The following is a 16,166-nucleotide window of genomic DNA, read 5'->3' as shown; positions in this document are numbered from 1 at the left end:
TGTGATTTGATGGATTCCACGTTTTTTCAGTTTGTAGTTTGGCCTCGCCGTCGTGGCTGCAGGGGGCAGAGATAAAGAAAGAAAGAAAGAAAGAAAGGCACCTTGCAGAATGCTTCACCCTCAAGGAAAGACTCCACCCAAGAATTAAAGGGGGCACGGAGTCATCAATATTTCAAAGACGGGGCTGCTCAGACGCACGCAAACTCTGTGTGCTGCAGAAAACCGGTGCATCCGCCCGCAACAGAGAAAGAAAAGCACTGAATTATTAAAAACGTACATGTCACTTTTGGCATGACGGAGGACCGTTTATCACATGTATGTTGACGCACATTAAAAGAACGGAGTCCAAACATTACTTCCGTGTGTGCATATATACACGCTCGTGTTTGCGTGTGTGTCTGTGCATTAGTTTTGCAACTAAAGCGATTTCTGTGGAGGACAGATTTAAGGCCCAGATGGTTTGGCATGCAGCGTGTTTGCTATAGGCCAACTGCTCTCTCACACACACACACACACACACACACACACACACACACACACACACACACACACACACACACACACACACACACACACACACACACACACACACACACACACAGATGGGAGAGGGTGGGGGAGACAATCTGGTGAGAAGAAATTGAGAGAGGAAACTAAACCTAGAGAGATTGATGGAGAGATGTGCCGGTTAGATGAAGTGAGTTCATCCATCAACTTCCTCTCTCTCTCTCTCTCTCTCTCTCTCTCTCTCTCTAGGACAGAGAGATGAAAATAACACGAGGCTGTCCGTCTGTGACTGTTATGTAAAGCTCCAGACCATAATTACCTCTCAGACCAGGACTGAAACCCTCATTGAGTCCACAGTTAGAACTCTGCATTGAGAAAATGTCAAACAATGCTTAATCCAGCTCCTCCTGGTGGTCGCTTGGACTCTCGTCTTTACGTGGTTTTCAACATTTATTAACTTTCCTTTTTCATCACAACATCTAAATAAAGTCTATCATTATCAGAAAAGTTCCTCCAAGAACTATTAGGCGCTGAAGTCGTTCTGTACCTCACAGAGCCGCACCCGTTTCACCTGTACTTCTGCTTTTCTATGGTGCGTTCACACCAAACAGGAATAAAGTAATTTGGTGAGTTAATTAAATGAACAGAGTTTTTGACCTATACTGCAGCCAGTCACTAGGGGGCAGACGCTTTGCTGGAAGCTTCACTTCCAGCCGAGCGAGCTGCACCCCTGGTTCTGAGTCGCTGTGGAAAAGTAAACAGAGATCGTAGTGGGGCCGACTATCAGAGGGACCATACTGCCCTCTAGTGTTTTGGGGGAGTATTGCTGCGCGACACGGACACATCGACGCACAAGTATGTAGTGCTCACGTCCGCGTCAACCACTGCTGCGTAGAGTCAACACAGAAGTTTAAATCAGCCTTAACACTGCTGCTTCTCATACGTCCTTAACAAAATCTGCATGTTGGGGGCGCTGGTGGCCTAGCGGTCTAAGCGCCCCACATACAGAGGTACACACGGTCCTCGTCGCAGAGGTCGCTGGTTCGACTCCCGGCTGAGACCATTTGCTGTATGTCTTCCCCCTCTCTCTACTCCCTCCATTTCCTGTCTCTCAGTCCCTATCCATAAAGGCAAAAATGCCCAAGTCCAAAAAACTTCAGCTTTTAAAACCCCTAAAATGTTTAAAGACATTTGAAAAAAAGCACAAAAACCAAGGAATGTGTTTAAATGATGGACAAAGACACTTCTTTTAATCAAAGATGCAGACAGCTGTTTGCACGCTCACTCACAAACACTAGTGAGGAATCATTTTTGCTTCAAACTGCTGTTAAAACTGAAACTAGACTGACTTGTGCTCCACATTTCTTTAACTGAACACCATCTCTACAACAGCAGGAGGGGGGAATCAATGTTGCATACCCAAAATCTAAAAAAGGCTTCATCCAAGAGCAGTTTGAGTACTGTATTGGTATTTCATTTGCATATTGTAATCAAGTATTTTATTCCAAGCCGTCCTTATGGATACGTTGATTTATTAAATGCTTATTGTTGCTATAAACTGAGAATAATGGGATTACTGAAGCGATTAACATCCCAATAACCAAACTGCCCACATAAAACTGAAATGATGCTTTCTAGTTTCAGATCCAGTGAAGTGTTAGACCCCAGGAACACTTCATCTTGTGTGTTTTTAATACATCAGTGTGTGATGTGCTCAGAGACACTTTAAGGGATTAAAATCTGCTAAATGAACGAGGGTTCGGTTAAAAAAACGAGAGACGAGGGAGGGAGAGAAAAAGAGAAAGAGGACTTGAATGAAGACCAGACTTCACCAGAATAGAAAAGAGTACAATAGAGTAACCTCCTCCTTGTCAGTTTCCATGGCAACAAGCCCTGTTGGTGGGATAGTGGTGCAGAAGTCTCAGCGGGAGAGAGTTCAACAGAGGGAGTGTGTGAACATCCATGTTTGTGTGTGTGTGTGTGTTGTGTGTTGTGTGTGTGTGTGTGTGTGTGTGTGTGTGTGTGTGTGTGTGTGTGTGTGTGTGTGTGTGTGTGTGTGTTGAGTGTTAGGTACATGTACGGCACATGCAACATGCACACACACACATTTATTTTGTATCTGTGTTCACTCAGTGTTTAAAAAGAAGCTGATGAGGAAGTGCAAAGAACTGCAGTTCCCAGAGTGTCCACTAGAGGCTGAATCAAGAGCCAGTGAATCCCCATCAGGCCTCATGTTAAAGGGCAGAAATGAACATGTCTACAGCCTGGTTCTTTACAGCTGGTTTCTCTGTTCATTGAAACATCACAAGAGCTGAATTTTAACACAATTTTAACCAAATCTATTTTCTCTCATCCAAATATTATTAAAATCATATTTCTATCTGTTTAGTTTATGACGCAAAGTGGCCTCCAAAATGTCTGGAATCAAGCATTTTCATAAGTATCATTGTACCGAAATGTAGAAGAAATACTGCGCTCACTATATAAGGCTAGTCAGTGTTTATTTATACATTCATTTATTTGCTGTCGGGTCTGCAAGAGTTAAGCCTGGTTCATACTTCTGCATTGAATCGACAGCGTTGCCTACACCGTTGGTCCGCGTAGCTCCCGTACCTACGCAGAGGCCTACGGACGTAGCTGCCGCGCACCTCCACTTAAATCTAACTTTGCGGCAGATCGACGGGTACCGCAAACCCTGTGATTGGTCCACTTCGGAGTCATAATATTTATAGTTCAGTCAGACGACTCACGTTTAAATTGTTTATTGTAGCAGCAAATACATATTCATGTTTGGCGCCCAGGCTCCGGCCTCATCACTCCCTGCAGAAAGTTTACATGCAGACTTGAGGAGTGATGAGCAAAACATACTAAACACCCCCGGAGCCTGCAGGTGGAGGCTGGGGAGGCGGCGGGGAAGAAGAAATATCAGCAATGGCATGCAGCAGCAGAGTCGTTGACAGGCAGAGGGAGAGATGGGAGATTTTTCCCAGTTTAAATAGACCGCAAATTTGAGAGGCAGAGGGCAGGATTGGATGATGGATAAGAGAGTGGGACATGTGACGTGTACGGCATTGCAGCTCGAGTTGTCTGCCTGAACTAGCTCGCAGGCGTCGCTCCATTTGTTCATTTGGCCTCAAGTCACTGCTACAGTCATCGATCCTACTCATTTGGAAAATAAAGAAAACCAAGTTTTAACACACGTTCAAGCAGGTCGAGCCGTGGTAACAGATGAAAATCCCTGCAGCGCAAGCTTCTGTTTGTTGAGCGGGGCTCTGCTCTGAAGTGTCTCAGGGTAACACAGAGAGAGGGGGGTCCGATCTACGTTTTTGTCTGTCATATATCACTCTGCTACGCTAATATGTTTACCTGCCACTTCACTTATATCACACATAGACATACTTGGCCTCGTTAGCAATGCAGAATTGTGTGTATTGTTTTTATTAAGCCGGGCCGGGCCCCCCCCCCCTGTCATAACTCTGCGCCCCCTAAATGGCAGGCATGTGGACGTTAACCTGCAAGGAGGACTGAAGGCTGGTGGTGTAAGCTCTGCTAGTGTTAGACACACTCAGCAAACCAATTTGACATTGTTTACCCACAGACTGTGTGATCTTTTGTTTATCCATGTGGACTAAACTGTGCTTGATTTTGACTGTTATCTGGGTGTTTTCCTACCTTTAGACGAGTTGGTTAATCAGAATATAAATTTCCATTTAAGCAACAGGGAAATTAGACGCTTTGGAACCTCTCATAATTAATACGACTCAAGACTACTTCATTCTAAAAGCTTTCAGAGCTTATTAAGATCCATAAATAAAGAGGTAGAGTCACAAATACAAGGTCACTCTGAGGTCACACGGGTAATCTAGTTCATTCACCAGGTAATGAGTTAGCTACAGGTGTGGACTGTTTAGTGTTTGTCAACTCCTCTCCAGCTTCACCCTCACATCCAAATATGGTCCTTCCTGGCTAGTTTCTGAGACTGACTCAAAGAAAGAGGTAAGGACAAAAGAGGGGCATGCTGGGAAATGGAGTTGAGGTGAAAAAGGAGAGAAAGACTGGATGGAAGGCAGAGAGGAATACATGTAGATATATGACTGACGACTGTGGCGAATTAGAGGCTGACTGATAAATTGATTTGTACCTTCTGGTATTGATCTTTGGATGCCAGAGCTTCCTCAAACTGCGGCTTTGAGTAGGTGTAGATGGAAGAGCGGTACGGCGTCCCAACATCGTTCCCTTGTCTCATCCCTGTACACACACACACACACACACACACACACACACACACACACACACATAGAGAATTTCAGCAGAAGATTTCAGCCCTCTCCTTCAGTTTTTGGCAGAGGCAACATCAGATCATCTGAACACAACAGCTGACAGCATTTCCAAAAATAAAACTCGTCTGTCTTGGCAGAAGTGAAGGCTGTTTTTGACTGCGAGCTGATCATTTCATCATGTATCCTTTCATCATTTCATGTCAGCTTGTCAGCCTGTCAACCACAATGTTTGGTGAGCTCTGAGCTTTCAGCCAATCGAGTGTTTTGGCTCCAAAGACGGCAACTTGTGTCAGTCAGTCTGTCAATCCCAGACTTCAGTCAAAGTGAAGAAGTTCTGTAAGAGAAATTATTATCCCCAGAGGATAAATACGGATCACTCTGGTGTCATCTTTGATCTCGAATAACATATGCACTTAAACCTCAGAATGCTACCAGTGACTGAATTTAATCAGCCTTACCTGTTAGCATTAAAGGGATAGTTCATCATGATATATTTTTAGGTAGGTTTCTATGTCTGTCTGAAATGCTTCATTTCAGCTACTGTCTCTTTAAGGCCTCCCCAGCATTCCAGAACACAGCATTCCAGAAGCCTCCAACACTGTTGCCATGCAAAAAAATTGCAAGTCTATTATTTAAAATGACAAATTCTCCCTTTTAAAAGGAGATGCGCCAATCAGTGATGTCACAAGTTGAGCAAATCTCGTTTCCATCTCGCTGAATTCACGCGTGACTTCATGAACGAGTCGTTCAGAACAGCCTGAAGTCTCATCCTGGGATTACTCCAACACTCATTTACCTCACAGTTTGGAACTTTCCCAGCGTTAGGTGTTGAAATCCAACATTTTAAATTAATATCTGTTAATTAAATTTTTGTTTTTAAACATAACTACAGAATGCTACAAGTGAAATTTAATCAGCCTTATCTGTTAGCATTAAAGGGACAGTTGGTCATGATATATTTTTAGGTAGGTTTCTATGTCTGTCTGAAATGCTTCATTTCAGCTACTGTCTCTTTAAGGCCTCCCCAGCATTCCAGAACACAGAGCATTCCAGAAGCCTCCAACACTGTTGCTGAGTAAAAAAGTTGTGAGTCTCTTTTTGGAATGACAAATTCTCCCTTTTAAAAGGAGATGCACCAATCAGTGATGTCACAAATTGAGCAAATCTCGTTTCCCTCTCTCTGAATTCACGTGTGACTTCATGAACGAGTTGTTCAGAGCATCCTAAAGACTCATCCTGGGATTACTCCAACACTCATTTAAATCACAGTTTGGAACTTTCCCAGCATTAGGTGTTAAAATCCAACATTTTAAATTAATTTTTGTTAATTCAATTTTTGTTTTAAGCATAACTACAGAATGCTACAAGTGAAATTTAATCAGCCTTACCTGTTAGTATTAAAGGGACAGTTGGTCATGATATATTTTTAGGTAGGCTTTTATGTATGTCTGAAATGCTACTGTCTCTTTAAGGCCTCCTACACTGTTGCCAAGCAAAAAAGTTGCAAGTCTCTTTTCAAAATGACAAATTGGCCCTTTTAAAAGGAGATGTACCAATCAGTGATGTCACAAGTTGAGCAAATCTCGTTTCCCTCTCTCTGAATTCACGTGTGACTTTATGAAATAGTAGTTCAGAACAGCCTAAAGTCTCATCCAGGGATTACTTCAACACACCTTCAAATCACAGTTTGAAACTTTCCCAGAATGCTACCAGTGACTAAATGTAATCAGCCTTACCTGTTAGCATTAAAGGGATAGTCCGTTATTTTATATTTGTAGGAAGGTTTGTATGAGGTTAGCAGTTTAAGCAACAAATGCCGAACATGATTGTGGAAGTCTCTGTCTCAACGCTTAGTTTTAGCTACTGTCTCTTTAAGGCCCCCCAGAATTCTGGAACCCAGCATTCCGGAATGCAGAATTCCGAAATTTAAATATTTTTTTATACTACAAATTCTCCCTTTAAACGAGATTCCCCAACTTGTGATGTCATGATTTTAGCAAATCTCAAGTTAATCTCGCTGAATTCACGCGTGACTTCATGAACAAGTAGTTCAGAACAGCCTAAAGTCTCATCCAGGGATTACTTCAACACACCTTTACCTCACAGTTTGAAACTTTCCCAGAATGCTACCAGTGACTAAATGTAATCAGCCTTACCTGTTAGCATTAAAGGGACAATCCGTTATTTTATATTTGTAGGTAGGTTTGTATGAGGTTAGCATTTTAAGCAACAAATGGTAAACATGATTATGAAAAATCTCTGTCTCAAACACTTATTTTAGCTACTGTCTCTTTAAGGCCACCCAGCATTCCGGAACCCAGCATTCTGGAATTGAATTTTTTTTTTAATGACAAATTCTCCCTTTAAAAGGAGATTCACCAACTTGTGATGTCATGATTTTAGCAAATCTCAAGTTAATCTCGCTGAATTCACGCGTGACTTCATGAACGAGTCTTTCAGAACAGCCTCAAGTCTCATCCAGGGATTACTCCATCACACCTTTAAATCACAGTTTGAAACTTTCCCAGAATGCTACCAGTGTCTAGATTTAATCAGCCTTACCTGTTAGCATTAAAGGGATAGTGCGTTATTTTATATTTGTAGGTAGGTTTGTATGAGGTTAGCATTTTAAGCAACAAATGCTAAACATGATTATGAAAAATCTCTGTCTCAAACACTTATTTTAGCTACTGTCTCTTTAAGGCCACCCAGCATTCTGGAACTGAATTTTTTTTTAATGACAAATTCTCCCTTTAAAAGGAGATTCACCAACTTGTGATGTCATGATTTTAGCAAATCTCGAGTTAATCTCGCTGAATTCACGCGTGACTTCATGAACGAGTCCTTCAGAACAGCCTCAAGTCTCATCCAGGGATTACTCCAAAACACCTTTAAATCACAGTTTGAAACTTTCCCAGAATGCTACCAGTGTCTAGATTTAATCAGCCTTACCTGTTAGCATTAAAGGGACAGTCCATTATTTTATATTAGTAGGTAGGTTTGTATGAGGTTAGCAGTTTAAGCAACAAATGCTGAACATGATCGTGACGGTCTCTGTCTCAAATGCTTATTTTAGCTACTGTCTCTTTAAGGCCCCCAGCATTCCGGAACCCAGCATTCCTAAATTGAGATTTTTTTTTTTAATGACAAATTCTCCCTTTAAACGAGATTCCCCAACTGGTGATGTCATGATTTTGGCAAATCTCGAGTTAATCTCGCTGAATTCACGCGTGACTTCATGAACGAGTCTTTCAGAACAGCCTCAAGTCTCATCCAGGGATTACTCCAAAACACCTTTAAATCACAGTTTGAAACTTTCCCAGAATGCTACCAGTGTCTAGATTTAATCAGCCTTACCTGTTAGCATTAAAGGGACAGTCCGTTATTTTATATTTGTAGGTAGGTTTGTATGAGGTTAGCATTTTAAGCAACAAATGCTGAACATGATCGTGACGGTCTCTGTCTCAAACGCTTAGTTTTAGCTACTGTCTCTTTAAGGCCCCCAGCATTCCGGAACCCAGCCTTCCTAAATTGAGATTTTTTTTTTTTAAATGACAAATTCTCCCTTTAAACGAGAATCCCCAACTGGTGATGTCATGATTTTGGCAAATCTCGAGTTAATCTCGCTGAATTCACGCGTGACTTCATGAACAAGTCGTTCAGAGCAGAGAAGTCTCATCCAGGGATTACTCCAACACACCTTTACCTTCACCCTCACAGTTTTAAACTTTCCCCACGTTAAGTTTTGACACCAAACATTTTAAATATATATATTTTTGTTTTTAAATGAAGCATAATGCCAACTATTTAGAAAGACGTGCTATCCCTTTAAGACAACCTTAAATAAGCTTAACATCATGAAACTGTTGATATAAACAAGCATTCAGTGTGAAGCAGAGCCAAACAAGGCTGTTTGGTTTCGTCCAGTCTGATGATAAAATTTGTTCAAACTTAAAAATGTAATTTTTATTCTCCAGTATTGAAGAACTGTTTCAGACTCATGCTGTTCTCCAAGTTTCACCCTCTACTCCCCGTTGTGGATTTGGCTGTGAGTGTGTTTTTTGGCTGAGTCTGTACCTTGAGTCGGGTTGTGGTTCTCCCAGAAAACTTTGAGCAGGTTGGCGAAGCTGACCTTCTCTGGATGGAAGACAACTCTCACCACTTCAGTGTGGCCTGTTTTACCTGAGAGATACAAAAATAATACATGTGTGAGTTCATGTGAGTTTGAGTCTCACAGAGAGTCAAGAGAGGACACAACTGGGTTACTCTTACAGATCGATTCACTGACTCTCACAAACATTTAAAGTCCCTCATGTTCAAATTTTCTGAAAGATTTTTTGTTTTCATTCTTGGATGTTTTCATCGATCAGTCAATTATATATGTGAAGGTTCAATACATATGATTTTAGTCTCTGATGACATGAAATTAACTGCTGATGGTAACCGAATGTTTGCCTTGTTTAACGAATAATTGGTGTTCAAACAAATGTCTCCAGGATCCAAAATGTGCTTCAATGTGCTTCTTGTTTCCTCAGCCATCATGACACCTAGCCTTGCAGTTGCAACCAAATTAGCACACTGCATAGTGGATCAGATGTTTGCAAGCTGAGAGAATACAAAGTGTTCTTTAACCAGTGCAATTTCGGCCATTTTGCAATGTGTGTATTGCACATATGATTGTGAAAATGGGAAGTTGAAACATCCTAAGATAGTTCTTAACTCTTCAAGGTTGAGAGCCAAAGAAATGTCAAATGAGTGGACTTTACGTTGGGATGGTTCTCTCCTCTGCTGTTTCCAAGGTCATAAATTCACCAACCAGCCATAACAGTATGACCACTGACAGGTGAAGTGAATAACATGAATTATCTTGTTTAGGGGTGACCCCAAATAGTCAAATATTCGACGATTGGTTCTAACGAGCCTTAGTCGACTGCCAATCTCATAGTCGAATATTTGCATATGAAACGTGGATCATTCCATTCAAACCATGGGGGTGCTCAATGTCTAATTTTACATTATTTTCCTGTTTCCCGTAAAATAGTGTCTCATATATCCTATTTTTATAAAAATATAGACTTATTGAATGTAATTCTGAGAACAGCTCTTGAAGTGTTAAATCTCCTTAAAGTGGTAATTAAATCTCCCCTGGTAATTAAAGGTGGACTCTCCCATTTAGCGGGGACCTGTGGAGCAGACGTACCTCAGCTGGTCTTTAAATCTTTCTACGTTCATGGCAGCTCAAAATGTCAGGAAATAAAACTTCAGTTGATTCTAAAAACTAGTGATGAAGATGAGGAGCAGCTTCATGAAGAGGGCTGTGAGATCAAGGATTACCGGACCACACAAAAACTGTACGGGGCCAAAAGAACCAGGAGGGATACCCAAAGCTGTCCGAAGCCTCAACAACAATCCACAGCATCCCATCCACCTCCACGCCATCAGAGAGGATATTCTCAAAGACAGGATTTACAGTCAACAAAGCAAGAAGCGCACTTCTGCCCATACACACGATGGTTTTCCTCACGTACAGTTTGAAAAGACTCAAGCGGACAAAGACGCGATGAAAGACCGTTTTAAAAGGTTCTGTTAAGAGATTTAAAAACCCTTTAGCTGGTTCAGGTTTGATTTTGAACATTATACAAATGTTTAGTCTTAAGTTGGACAAACTACCCTCTGCAGTGCTGCTCTCTGCTGTGTGAACACTGTTTAAATATCTCCTGGTTCCTTTCTCTATAGTGGAGCGTTGTTCCATGTTTAACTGATGGTGGCCTTATTTGAGTTTTCTCTCCTTCATCACCTCGTTGTTTTTGCAATATAGATTAAAAAATCTAAGTTTCATACTTATAATATTCTGTTGTCCCTTTTACTTTAAGCTATGAGTCTCTTAATTGTAAAGGGTTATGTGTAATATTGTCATGCGGTCACCATCATGCAGACTTTGGGTCAATAAGGAAAAACAACAAACATTCCACTATTCCTCCACTATGGGCAAAATCTGATGAATCAGATTCCACTAAGCAAATCCTTAGTCGGGCTCACCCCTAATCTTGTTATAATGGGACCTGTTAGTGTGGGATATGTAAAGCAGCAGGTGAACATTTTGTCCTTGGAGTTGAGGTGTTGGGGGGCGACTGGGTCTGAGCATCTCTAAAACTGCAGCTCTTGTTGGGTGTTCCTGGTCTTCAGGGGTTAGAACCTTCCAAAAGAGGTACAAGGAAGGAAAACCAGTGAGCAGCCAAGGCTCACTGATACTCTTTGGCACTTTGGCGAAGGTTGGCCCGTGTAATCTGATCCCAAAAGAAGAGCTACTAGAGCTCAAACTGATGAAAAGTTAATGCTGGTTGGGAAAGAAGGGTGTTGGACTACAGAGCATCACTGTTTGTTGTGTATGAGGGTGTGTAGCAATGGACCGGATTGGGTGTCCATGCTGAACCAAGTCCACTACTGAAACCATGGAGAGATGAGAGAAGGTGGCCTGGAGAATCTTGACGAGTTAAGGTGTTGACTTTGTCTCCAAATTCCTGAGACCTCAGTCCAATTGAGCATCATTGGGATGTGTTGGGGACCACCTCAATCCATGGAGGCCCCATTTCAGGACTTCAAGGACTTAAAAAGACCTGCTGCTGACACCTTGGTGCCAGATCCAGCACACCTTCAGAGGTCTACTGGAGTCCTCATGTCAGGGCTGTTTTGGTTAGACCATGTGCTTCAGCCTGTTACCTCTGACTTGATTTCCAGTCACTGGGATGGGTCATTGATTGGTGCAAACACAAATATAAGAAAGTTTCTCTAAATGATTGAATTTACAGCTAGAGGCAGAAAATGCAGGTTTTGTCCTTGAAAAGCTCCTATTAGTCCAAAACTGATAATAATGTTCAGGCATAACAAACGATCCCTCCTTCAGACAGAGAGATAGCAGCTGGTGGTGGTAATGAGTGTGACCCATTACGCTGCACCTCATCTTCCTCCCATCTCTCATTCTACCTCCACCCTATCTCTCTCCCTCTCTCCATCTCTCTCTGTGCCTTATTACTTTTTTAATATCGGGAGTTATGGATTCTTACGGTAGATATTGGTGAACAGAGACAAAGCAGCGGTCGATATTAAATTAATGCCTCGCCGGGCTAATCTCACAGGGATAAATTCATCTCGGACAAGACGGGAAATAAGGAATTGGTTAGAATGAAGCTGCAGAGAGCTGCCGGCCACATAATGTACATTTAACTGTACTATTATCTCAGGTTAATGTTATTTTAAGATTTAAACATAAAAACACAGAGTGACTTTTACCACAGTGGTGCTATCTATGGATCCTACGATGGGCTGAGAGGCACTTAATGCTTCTCAAAGTCAAAGATGTATTCTCAAACTGCTGAATTTCAAGTGAAATTTTACATGGCTAATGTGCCTGTAACAGTTTACTTTATGCACATATACAGGAGTTGTTAATATACAGCATTATTAATCCCCAGGAATAATATCTACACAAAGAACTGCAGGTGAGGGAAAATAACCAGAGTGTGGGAGAGTTTTTAAAACCAGTCGTACTGAATTTTCATTTGTTTTAGAAAGAAATAAAAACATGCAAATTTAATCAGCACATTTCAAACCCACACTGATCTGAGTGTAAATATTTAACAACAATGAATATGCAGATGGATGTTTGTTTTCTCTCTTAAAGATGAGAAGGTGTGAGGTTAGCTGCTAGCTGCCAGGATACAAACACATAGACAGTTCAGACCAGGTTCTTCTGGTAAACCAGTAAAGTTTAGAAACAGGGAGGAGACCAGAGAGGCTACGCTTCTTCTGTGAGTGTGATAGGTCAAATGTGTGCTGGAGACTACACACAGTGTGGACTGGAATAGGACAGTTTCGTATCCAACTTCCACCAGATCCACCAGTGTCCGGCCCATCTTCGATATGGTGTGTATGTGGTTTCTGGTACTTCCGAAGCCAGCCTCAAGTGGACACTCGAGGAACTGCAGTTTTAACACTTTCGCATTGGCTTCAATGCTTGCAGCCAGAGGTTGCCGCTTGGTCAACAGCCACTGGTTGCATTTTCAAATTCTGACCAACCGACTGCTCTAAAAGGTAGGACAACACCCAGATAACACCGACCAACCCGGGACATCCACCACATTCGGGGTCCGGTCCATCTCCAATCCTCTGCGGTTTAGCACTGTGCTCTCTCCTTGAGACTTGTGTTTTCAGAACTGAGCCCGGAGCAGGACAGCAGGACCGCTGGAGGTCATGTGACCGAGGTTTTCCCCTATGTAATCACTGAATCAAGGACTCTCCTCCTCCTCCTCTCCTCATCCATGTTGTCTTTCTGGTCCTCTGAAAACCTCTGACCTGTTGACTCCAGGTCCTGGCTCCGCTCATCATGACTTTGGTTTGTTGTTGTAGTTAAGCGAAATACGATCTGGTGATAACACAGAGTGTTTTATTCTGAAAATTAACCGGATGTTTTCATTTGGTTTTGGTGAAACCTGACTTCCTGTCCCGCTCCATCTGCTCTGTTCAGGTTGATGTGTCATGCTCCGGCATCCGGCAGAAATAAAAGTCTTGCGTATCTGATCCGGAGGGCTCCGACCTGCTGGATCAGATGCAGCAGGAACGCAATGGAGCGGATCCAGTGGAAGTTAACACATTGACTCCAGTGCCGTGACGTGGATCAAGTGGAATTTGTGGGTCATAGTTTGTTAGTTTGTGGTGTTTTGTTAGCTCCTGATTTTAAAAACTCCTACAGCTAACTCCTACCTCCTCATCTCATTAGAAGTGTGTCGCACGGCTACACATTCATAATCAGGAGAATAAAATATCATGTTTTTGAGACACTTTGACTTGTTTATGTTTATAAAAAGTATCCATGAGCGTAGAAGTAATAGAGACAGGTGGTGATGCAGGTCTAAAGATGGATTCAGTCTGTGCTGGCTGAATAAGGGAATCAACGGGAGGTCTGGACTCACATCACAAAGAAATACACAAACACAAACACACACAGTCTGCTCACAGTGGTCAGGCATCAATAGCACCCTTATCCATGCCCCGGTATAATAGGACCTGAGGGAAATTATTCACTCCTCTGTTTATGTGAGGCCTGTTTTCCACAATTTATTAACTCTCAGAAGACAACACGCTGCCCAGCATACCATGGGTGAGTGTGTGAGTGTGTGTGTGTGTGTGTGTGTGTGTATGTGTGTGTATGTAAAAGCTACCTGAGCAGACTTCGTTGTAGGTGGGGTTAGCTGTGTATCCGCCTGCGTAGCCCACTTGAGTGGAATAAACCCCCTTTTGTCTCCAGAACTTCCTCTCCGCTCCCCAGAAACATCCCATACCTGCAAGAGAGGGAGCAGAGACTGAGATGAACATGACATGAGGTGCAAAGGTGACTTAGAGGACATTAATCAACAGATATTTATCATTATTAGGTTCATTATTTATGACACATGCAGTGAATCTACTCACCTTAGACCATAAAATACAAGCTTTTCTATCACTTTTTGACGTGCATGATGGCAAATTCAATTTCTGGACATTACTGTCCGTAAGGAAAATTACAACCTCCATTATTTCTGATAGATTTTAATGTCTAAAGACTCAATTAATCAGCAATTTCAAAAACAACTCATTAGACTAATTGAGAATGTTTTACTTGATGGTTGCAGCCCTTCTTTGATCTGTAAGCTGAACTTTGATCAGAGATAGTTTAGGAATACGTTGATGCTTCGACTGAGACCTGGGTGCTGATGCATCAAGTAATAGTTGATGATTCACTGGCGACGTCATCGCACATCGCAGCTAATAGGATCTATCTACAACTCAGCAATCCAGATTATAGCTCCCTTGTTGCCTCTAAGGATCATGATGGTGGAAAAGAGAGCCCTGCAAGGAGGTTTCAGCACCACGGACAGCGCCAGAGTCTGTGGTTGTGGTTATCCATTCATCCATTATCTATACAGCTTATAGATAATGGGTCTCAGGGGGGTGGAGCCTATCCTGGGTAGGTCACCAGCCAATCACAGAGCATGTAGGGACCTGTTTGAAAAGTGTTATTGTATTTCTTTAACGATCAAAAACTAAGCGGCAACTGAGAATTGAAGAGAATTGAAGCCAATGCGGAAGTTTTAAAAACTGCAGTTCCTTGAGTGTCCACTAGAGGGTGGCTTCAGAAGTACCGGAAACCACATACACACCCATTCAAAAAAGAGGATCTTCGCAGCAGAAACAAACATGATTACAGCCTGGTTCAAAAAACAGTTAAGTCTGAATGGCTCATTTCTCTATCAGCACACACTGTACAGGGGGTGAATCTTTTTATAACTCTTTATTTTTGAAGATATTAACTTACGAGTTTTGCCCAAATAAGGGCATGCCTGACTTGATTGACAGGTGAGAACCCTGTAGCTGTTAGCAAGGAGGCTCAAAGCCCACCTCATTACCTTACACTAGCTCGGACGAAGTTAGGTTGAGTTTGGCATTTCCAATATGGCACCCACCGATAATTGGCTTCAAAAACAGATGGTGACGCCAGCAGTACTACGTCCATTTATTATACAGTCTATGGTACAAACTTACCAAATATGACCATCTCTGTCCCTTCTGGAAACGGTGGAACCATGCGGTTTCCGTTCACATCATGTTTGGCTGCAAGAGAGAGAGAGAGAGAGAGAGAGAGAGAGAGAGAGAGAGAGAGAGAGAGAGAGAGAGAGAGAGAGAGAGAAAAACGTCAATATTAGAAAAAGAAGATTTCACTATCACTTCATTATATTCTGTTTTGAAATGTTTTCATGCATTCTTCTTCCATGTTTTCTCTCCTGCTGTCAATTTCTATTTGGATTTGGATATATCTGCTGTCTGTCTGTTCCATTCTGAAGCTCTTCAGGCCTCATGCTTCAGAAAGTTGATTTATAAATAATGTTGAGTTGAGAGAAAAGGAAAGATCAAACAGAGAGTGGCATGAACGTGAACTCCTGGTTATCACCATGAGAGGAAAGACTGCTTACAGGATGGAGAACGTGGAGAAGGAGAGAATAATGTCTATTGATATTTTCTACTTAGACTTAATGGATAAATTATAAATATAACTAACAACCATGACTGATGTGTCATAGTCAGGGCTTCATTTACATGGTTTACAGAGACAGCGGTAGACATACAATACGATGTGATGGTGTTAAATAGAGTTTTCTAGGTCGGCAGTCGTGGCAACTGTTAAGGCAGTTTCAAATTGGGACTCAGTATTAAAAGATACTAAATATTAAAAAGTGGGATTGGGATCCTGGCCTAAAAAGGTGATCAGGACTTCCCTCAGAGTCAAATTTAAAGAGCTGAATATCTCCTCAAGCAGCTTCAAAGACTCTCTGGATCTGAACTCGT

General features: G+C 42.0%; 1 protein-coding gene across 1 annotated transcript in view; it reads right to left on the bottom strand.

The window, feature by feature from the left end:
- The window catches only part of msra (methionine sulfoxide reductase A), a 42,166-nt gene that overhangs the window by 5,595 nt on the left and 20,405 nt on the right, over positions 1-16,166 (bottom strand). Inside the window, exons 2-5 of the mRNA XM_034699382.1 lie at positions 15,366-15,434; positions 14,006-14,125; positions 8,865-8,969; positions 4,649-4,755 (exon numbers count right to left, since the gene is read on the bottom strand). Of these exons, the coding sequence (XP_034555273.1) occupies positions 4,649-4,755; positions 8,865-8,969; positions 14,006-14,125; positions 15,366-15,434 (401 nt within the window). The remainder of the gene's footprint in view (positions 1-4,648; positions 4,756-8,864; positions 8,970-14,005; positions 14,126-15,365; positions 15,435-16,166) is intronic.

This window comes from Notolabrus celidotus, chromosome 13 (assembly GCF_009762535.1).
Source record: "Notolabrus celidotus isolate fNotCel1 chromosome 13, fNotCel1.pri, whole genome shotgun sequence".
Taxonomy (NCBI): Eukaryota; Metazoa; Chordata; class Actinopteri; order Labriformes; family Labridae; genus Notolabrus; species Notolabrus celidotus.
The sequence above is the reverse complement of the archived record's forward strand: the minus strand, read 5'-3'. Positions and strand labels throughout refer to the sequence as shown.